Source organism: Ceratosolen solmsi, unplaced genomic scaffold (assembly GCF_000503995.2).
Source record: "Ceratosolen solmsi marchali unplaced genomic scaffold, CerSol_1.0 scaffold7, whole genome shotgun sequence".
In the NCBI taxonomy this organism is placed as follows: Eukaryota; Metazoa; Arthropoda; class Insecta; order Hymenoptera; family Agaonidae; genus Ceratosolen; species Ceratosolen solmsi.
Window position 1 is genome coordinate 12,749,805 of NW_011948413.1, and position 9,132 is coordinate 12,758,936.

The following is a 9,132-nucleotide window of genomic DNA, read 5'->3' on the forward strand; positions in this document are numbered from 1 at the left end:
CGACGGGAAAAGTAAGAATCTAGCCTGTCTATTCGACCCCTAGATAAATCCGCGCCGTACAACGAATAGTTTTATTATCGGTAGGCAAATTTTCATGGAAGTGATTGCAAGTCGGAAAATCGAGTCGTCCCGGCTATCCCGAATTCGACGATTCTCTCATTTATCCAACCGATGGATTCACCAACGCACGCGTATCAAACAAAAAAAGAAGAAAAAAAAAACAAAATCTCGACACAACAACGTACATTCTCTCGCCGTTTTTCGATTATCAAATATTTAAGTCGCGCGATCGAGATGAGATATTATGGGGGACAATGTGGTGATTTAAATGTTCAAGCAAATACATTGCTCAGTTGTCGATGACGCGTGAAAAGAGAAGGAGCGAACGATTGCGCTCGAAGGAATAATTTAGCGCGCAACGTTAACGACTACTTAGTCGCTGTCAAAGCACGATAAAACAATGTTTAATGCGCGGCGGGAAAACTCGCTAATATCCGTAATAATAGATGAAGCGAATTGTCTTTGACGGGAGCAGGGGGGTTTGAGTGGAGTTTAAGGGAAAATGGTAACCCACGAGGATAGTGTCATAATTGCTATTGGGGGCCGAATAGAGGGAGAGTTATACGGCAAAGCGTCACTTACCTCATGACATTGGTGCAGAATCCACGACAGGGCATGACATCGTGCGGGACGTCCCTGCATTTTGGACAGTGAGTCATCCTTAAAAGAGCCTTGTAGCAAGCCTCCTGCTGGACACTCGTGCCAGAGAACAGCAGTCCGTCCGTTTTCTCGAGGACGCTTTTACCGAGGGTCAAGGCCTGTATGAGGACCCTCGTCGCCTCGAGGCTCTTGCCGAGCGAATGGCCGATCTGCTTGGGTATGTCACCGAAGGGCTCGATCTCGTCCATCGTCTTGTACAGGCAGTTTTTGAACTTCTCGGTGAAGTCCTGCTGGCCCTGCATCGGGTTCACCGCTCGATGATAGGCGATCGGGAAGAGCCGCGTAAAGAACTCGGCGAATCGTTCGTGCAGCATCTCCTGGCTCAAGGGCTGCTGGAGGCTCTCGGCCGTGTTCGAGGCCGAGACGTAGTCCACCATCGCCTGGTATAAGCCGGCGATGGAGGGCTTGCTCTGGGCTGCCATTGCCCGGTACACCTGGTTGAACAGCATGAGCGTCTTGTTTTCCGACTGACGTGCCAAAATCGTCACCGTCTCTGCAATCACAAATTACCGCCAAAAATTACCGAGATTACCGAGTGGTCCTGGTAAGGTTCGCGACGCATCCTCGCCAAAGGGATTGTTTGTACTCGAGGAGGGATTTTTCTTTATTATGTTAGCCGTTAGCCGCCAATAACTTAATAGACAATCATTGATAACTTTTTATTCATACTTGGAATTTGATGATTATCGAGGAACTTTGTAGACTAATCTGGGAGAATTCGACATTCTTTGTTGATAGAAAAGAAAAAACAGTGAGATAAAACCGGAGGAGACGTGCGCTTAGCCGTTACGAACTCGTCGACGATCTCCGTTTGCACAACCAGAGCGTGTAAGCAAATCTCGCTAGGCTGCATGGCATTAGCTATAACGAGAGAGAGAGAGAGAGAGAGAGAGAGCGAGAGAGAGCGAGAGAGAGAGAGAGCGAGAGAGAGAGCGAGAGAGAGAGAGAGAGAGAGAGAGAAAGAGAGAGAGAGAGAAAGAGTGTGCGTAAAAATAAAAAATAAAAAAATTAGAAAAAACTCAAGCAAAACAAAAATGAAAAAAACTTTAAAAATAGGAGCATGAGATTGTCCGCTCGAAAATAGTGCCCTGAAATAAAAGAAAATTTACGGCAACCGGATGAGACTCATTGACCGCTAATTATCAATTAACCGATTTTTTTCTTCTTTTTCATTTTTCATTCGAGTTAACCGCAATTGGCGCTGTCAAAAGTCCCCGAGTCTTTTCACTTTAGCGTAATACTACCTTTTCTATACTTGCAACTTCGTCGAATAATTTTATTATGATAATCTTCATTCGATCGAATGCGCGCTCGCTCAAAGTAAACGGCGCCGGTACTATTATCATCGTAATAACGGCCGTAATTCTCGCGGCAATTCCACATTGATGAAAATTATAAACATTATTTAAAATCAATACTGCTACTTGCAAAACCAACTACGAACGTACGAACTAAGAAAAAATTCATTAGTTGACTACGCTAAAACGAAATTTCCATCCGCTTCACCTGTCCTACCCTAAATGATCCAGCCCGACTATTATTAGATAGAAGATCTCTTATTTCCAATATCACTAGTATCCTCGATGTAGCATTGACAACGAAGTGAAATGAAATGAAGGGAAGGCGGGCTAAAGAGGAGGGAGGAATTAATCGCCGCGTCGCACTTAACGACGTCGCCAAGCAAATGACCGAAACACACATCGAAGAATCGCAACGTCGCATTCCCTTCGATACTAATTTAGAACGTAGACGTGCGTCGAATAAAGAATTCCAGAGGCCCCGGCACCTATTTCTATTTCGAGTGGCCAAGCAGCCTATCGGCGTGTCGTCGCTGCGTCTCCGTCAATTATCTTTGAGCATTGGGCGCGCGAGAGGGAAGCCACCACCGCGAGCCTGGACGGGTGGTCGCGCGCGCCTTTCTGTCTGTATGTATGGGCTGGGACGGCGGGGAGTGACATAGAGGAGGAAGGGAGTTGAATTGGTTTGTTTTCCGGGCGACGATTACGGGACGCTCCTGGATCATATGGGCGCCGATCCACCCACTCGAGAGAGATTCTTGACCAATGTGCGCGCGACTTGAAATACGCGTACCAAGATATGCACGCGCTCGCGCTTTAATTGACTCCGACGTTCGTTGAGTATTTGCATTTTATGGATCTTGAGATTCATGGGACCCATTGTGGCAATTATTGGCAAATGTGGTGTAAAGATAGCGCGGCGAAATCTTATGATTTACGCTTTATTTCGGGCGGTAATACCGATCGGGTCGCTGCGTACGAGAGCAGAAGAAGATTCCAGTAATATGCGCGTCCGCGTAAACATCCCGCGCAAAGCTCCATAAAAAATGGTATTTATCATCGCCTATGTAGCTTGACCGCAGATTTATTAAGACGTTTGAAAATAAACAACAACAACAACAACAACAACAACAACAGTAACAACTACAAACGACTGATATTATTTTTCACTGTATTAATGACGCGTTCGCTGTGCCTACCGTTAATTGGAATAATATTATTTCACATTAATTGTGTAATTGCGTTTTATAAACTATTCGTTTAATTAAAATGAGATAAGAAGCGCACGAATTTATCCATCGAATGACGCTCAAAATTGATAGCACATTATAATCGGAGAATAATTAATAACTTATTTAATGTGATTAACATTTGCATTGAATTAACATTTTAAATTATTTCAAGGACGATTCGCTTAGGAAGAAAAACACGTTGATAACTACTCATCGTTGACTATTAAATAATATCGATTTCTTTCTCCATTGTGTCTCGCGCTATTCTCCCTAATTATAATGAGACTAACCTAGAATTATGAAAATACTCAACCCGCTACTCGCGTACTTACCTATGTCTCCTGACAAATCTATTATTCAGAATTATTCGTTCGACTATCATTATTAAGCGTAATTAATAATAAGGTTCGATTATCCTTAGCATTTGTAGAAATTGCGTTACACGTAATAAGTTTTCGCTCGCTTAAAATATAATATTATAAGCGGATAATATTCTCCGAGACTTATCATTGGAGCAATAATGTTTTGCATATTTACAAAAAAGCCACACTTTTCCATAAAAATTCTCGGTATCGTGTTCAATATAATTTTAATGATGCGCCACGATGAAAATGTATATTATTATTCGAAAGTGATTGAATGTGTGAATCATTGTATCGCCAAGTAATTTATTATTTTGCTCGTTTTTCGTTGGATCAATTGCGCGAAATTAAAAGATAATCGACGATCATCGTCCCTCTACATTAACATTCCACTCCATTTTATCAATTTTTCAGAACGATTTTTTTTCATACACTATGGTAAAGCCATTTAGTCAAGAGCCAATGAAAAATTAAAGAAAAAGAAATCCATTTCCATTTAAGATGTTAAGAGACAGTGCGCTACTAACATTATCAATAAAGTGTATGAGCATTAATAATGCACGTTCCGTAAGGAGCGAGATAACGTTTTTACAGCAATATAATAATATTTCAAGGACGATGCAATTTTCTAATTTATCGATTAAGTAATTAGATTGATCAAGTTCTCAATAATGCAAGCTATTGTTACCATTCTTTAGAATGACAAAGAGCCCGTAAATTTCAAAAGCATTACAAATTCGACTGACTTTAATTCATAAAATACGAAAGAATTGAAAGAATTCGCAACACCGAGGAATGAAATAAAGAATTTTAAAAAGTAGATAATATAGAGAGAGAGCGAGAGAGCGAGAGAGAGAGAGAGAGAGAGAGAGAGAGAGAGAAAGAGAAGTGAGCAGAACAGAGCAAAGCAGAGCAGAGGAGAGAAGTCAACGAGCCGCTGAATGGGCCATTGTTGAAAGAATCATCTTTTGTAATCGGTGCCGATAATCAGTTCATGCACGTACGTACGTCATGCGATCTTGAGATTCCGCAGCGTCTTTTGATTGAGCATAAATAAAGTCTCGAGATCTCTCACGAAAAGCCAATTTTAAATGCATTAAATGCCATAGAGATGAAAAGCAGCTTGAAAGTGTTTTTTCTAGCAATGGATGATTTTATAAAGCCTTTAAAGCGAGAACACGGGCGTCTATATATGATTGATGGGGGGGGGGGGGGTGGGGGGGGGGGGGGAGGCAGAGCATAATAGAAAAGCACTTACCACCCAAAATCTATAAATCAGCGAGCAAAAAGAGAAGTAAAACAGGAATGGAAGCTCGGCTGAATAAAAGAACGTGGCGAGACATTACAGGATTTGAGCATTATTCATTATACGCGAGGGACAAAATAAAAGCTCGGTAATCAGCTTAATGAAGGGCGCGGGTAATTAAAAAATTAATTAAATAACTGTCATTGCCGGGGGTAAAATTTCGACAAATCATCTCAATTCATTACACGCTATTTCCATCAAAGACTTCACGGCCCGAGCTCATCGCAAATCCCGACGATGAACCCGTGCGCGCGGCCCTCTTGCAACGAGCAGCGGTGGAGGTGGCGGCGGTGGCGGCTGTGGCGGCAGTCGCGGCGGCGGCAGCGACTGCGTGCGATCGCCGGCCCGAATTCCTCGGTTCATCGATTCTCACTGGAAAGGGCGACTCTCCGCCGTGGCTGAGAGACCGAGAGAGTGATAGGGGAGCGCTTGGGACGAGAAGGCCAGTTGCGTGTGCGTGTGTGTTTTGCGCGCGCGCGCGAGATAGAGAGAGAGAGAGAGAGAGAGAGAGAGAGAGAGAGAGAGAGAGTGAGAGTGAGTTGAGTGAGAAAGAGAGCGAGTGTGAGATACGCCGCTCAAGGACGCCTCGATCCTAAGTGCCCCAATCAAGCCCTATCGAGCGTCCGATTAGTTTCCACTCCCTCGGATCTCACAATTTATATCGGCGACTTAATTAAATCGCGGCGGTGGCGGCGGCATCGCTGGATTCCAAGATACAAAGAGCGTGGGGCGAGGAGGGACGGGAAACTTTTTAAAATTGGTACGCGAGACCAGTTTTATTTACGCTTCGTTTGCATTCACGTCGCGCATTTGGAAATTGTATGACGCGATTTTCCGCGATTCCGTCATCTACTTTTTAGCTGTCCAGAACGGAATGCAGAACCTAACTACAAAATCCATCGAAAGCCCTTGGCTAAGCGTTTTTTTACTCTTCAGCGGATAATCGAGGCGATTTTACGTGTTCCTAAGGTAGTTGCGCCATTGCTTGTGTTGACAATGGTTGTGGCGAATGGGCGACCGATGGTATTACGCAAGCGGATATGTTCGCGTCTCTGTCGTGCGCAATCTCGAAACTCGAGTTTTCTCAAGATTACTCATCGTTCCTCTCGCTTAATTGGCTTTTCATATTATCGAGGGCGCATTGGAATAAGGGCATGAACGGGCTGTCGTGCCCACTCGGCGCTCCCGATTCGATCCGTCCTTTTTAGCATTTATGTGTGTAAGAGATGGACCGCCCACCCTACTGAACCAGAAAATGTGAGTTTTTTGGTGCCGATTGGAATAATAGATAGGGTGACTACATTGACCCTTAGGTCGGTGTGTCAACATTTAACATCGATTAAACTACCGAATGTCTAATATCGCATGTCGTTAGTGAGAGCCTGAAAATGTTAAACGGGCGAAGGCGATAAAAGTTCAATAAATATGGAAACGCAATTCACTGTCCCAATAGCGATAATGTGCCATACGACAATGTGATAGGTAATTTGCTAAAAGTATAAATGAGTGAATCAGCCCAGTGGTTATCGATTAATGCCAATTTTTTTTTTTTTTTTTTTTTTTTTTTTTTTTTTTTACTATATTAATGAATTAATTTAAGAAACTCGTGTTATTTTGACAAAAGCTCGCGGGAAGCTACTTATATACAAAGTACACAATCCTGAAGTTTTCCAGTCTTTTTAATGGTATGAAAATACATGATCTACCTCGCCAGATACGGGGACGAAGAAAAAATAACTTCTGCCTGGTAATTTATTTCGTAAAACGTACGGCTTTCGTTAACGAAATAAGTGAATTCGTCATTCGTCGATTAAGCTGTATGACAGGTAATTGTGCGATTGATAACGGTAAGTAGCGATACATCATAATCGACGATCATCAATAGGTGCAAATTAAGGAATTAATCAGACAATAATGCAAGACGCAATGCCCGCGCGAGCGCGCGTGTGTGTGTGTCTCTCTGTGCGCGCGCGCGCGCATTCGTGTGTGTTATGTAGGCAAAGAGGACGGTGAGAGGAGACGAGTGAGAAAAAGCAAACGAAATCTAATAAAGGCGAGAATTGTCTATAAAAGCGATAGACAAGGAAGGAACTGCGACTACTATGTGTTCTCGATCGATTTCGTGGCAGGAAATAGCCCGCGGAACGAAGTAGGTTTTGTCGCGGCTCTCGACAACGGTCCAGCCTGACCTGGGCCCTTCTCTGCATCTATCTCCCCTTTGCCCCACTCTCGCTGACTTTGAGTATAAATCTCTCTCACTCTCTATCTCTCTCTCTCTCTCTCTTCTCTCTCTCTCTCTCTCTCTCTCTCTCTCTCTCTCTCTCTCTCTCAGAGTCTCAAATACAAAAAGTGAACTCCCACGAGCGAGCGAGAGAAATGCCGCGGTCTCGTGTGCATCACCGCCATCATTTCCATCTTCCTCTCTCACTCTTTCTCCTTCCTCATCCCATATAACTATTTCTCTATCTTTCTCTCACTTTTTCCTTCTCACCATGCTTTCTCGTGCTCTTTTATTTTTGTCGCTCTTCTTTCTTCCTTTATCTCTCGTTCGTTGTCTCGCTCTTATTTCCCTTCTCCTTTATTCTCGGTCACTCCATCTTATATTTGAAATTCGCGCGCTTTGTCCACTTCTTTTTCTGCGTCTTCCACCGCCACCTTGCACTCCCTTATTCTTTCTTTACCATCTCTATCATTCTCTAGCTTTCTTTCGCCCGTTTATCGATTCTATTTCTGCTTGAGAAAAGAGATGCAGTTAAAAGGATCATTTATATTTTAATTGAAAGAACTTTGGTCATTTTAAAAGCTTTTGTAGTTTCCGCTCAATTTTCTTGCCTTATCAATGCTGCTCAACTACCTTTATGCATACAATTAATTTTTCTTAAATGAAATGGTTAATAAATGGCAAAATTATTGACAATACACGTTGTCATAATATTTGATATAAAACTTTGCTCCAAGCACATTATAATATGACATTAACAATATCTCTTCTATATATATTTTTCTTTTTCTTACCGCAGTTTTAAAAGATATTTCACGGTAACATCATTTCGTCGTCATTTCATTTTTTTTTCTTTTTCAGATAAATGACAACTAAACAATGTCTATATACTAGTCTCATGGAGTTATTTATCCATTATAATAATTATAAAAGCCAAGAAGTCATTTCGTTTATTATAAATATGCTTTAGTAAGAAAGCTGCGGTCACATAAATAAGTATCACGTGCATTATAAACATTCGGTTATAATTTTATCTTTTTATTCACTTTCAAAATTCTAGCTTCTTAATTATTTAAAATGAGTAATATGTTATTTAATCTCTGCCAATAATAGGCCGCCGGTAAAGAATCTGAATATTCATGGATTAAATTGTAAAATAATTTAAATTGAGTCTTGTCATTTATATATAATCTCATCCTAATTCATCTTATTGCCATATTTAGCGGAGACACACAGTATATATAATTACACTAATTGAGTGTAGAGGCAGTTGAATTAATAAATAATAATCTGACTGAATGGAGAAAACATTCTTCCTTGGCTTCTGAAGCGTCAATTCATTAAGAATTAATAATATCATGAGAGAATATTCATTCGGCGAATATCTTCCTCAAATAATCTAAGATCATTCCAATAAGTGAAAATCATTCGAAAATTAACTCGTTAGAGAAATTAAGTGCAAAATTACAACGCCTACGACCAATGTGCATTACAACATTCCCTCATCATACGACAATTAAATACGCTATATTCAAGCTATAAGTTGGAAATTCCAATAGCTGATTACTTTCGATAAAACTTTCGATCCATTATTCACGGGATGAAATAAAGCGCAGGACGAAAAGAGCCGAGCGCCTTGTTCTCTCCTACCTGAAAAATAATACGCCGCGCGATTAAATAACAAACGAAAGCCCTAACATAAGGAACGAGGAGAGGCAAAAATTGTCCTTGGACAACGTATCAGCCGTAAAGTACCTCGCGAATTCAGCCGGTCACCCCTTTGTTCCACGGCTGCATCTTCTTTTCTCATCCTCGTGCGCCGGGCATATCTCGTTCTCCTTTTCCGGCACGTGCGCGCGTGCACATGTGTGTAGAGGAAGGTGTGCGCACGCGTGCGTGGCCGCGAATGCACGTAGCAGTAAATACATGCGCATGCCGACCGTGGCCTCTCTCTCTCTCTCTCCCTCTGTCTCCCTCTCTCTCTCTCTCACTC

General features: G+C 42.0%; 1 protein-coding gene across 1 annotated transcript in view; it reads right to left on the minus strand.

The window, feature by feature from the left end:
- The window catches only part of dally (division abnormally delayed protein), a 165,859-nt gene that overhangs the window by 109,601 nt on the left and 47,126 nt on the right, over positions 1–9,132 (minus strand). The window contains exon 3 of the mRNA XM_011506465.1: positions 643–1,213. Within this exon, the coding sequence (XP_011504767.1) occupies positions 643–1,213 (571 nt within the window). The remainder of the gene's footprint in view (positions 1–642; positions 1,214–9,132) is intronic.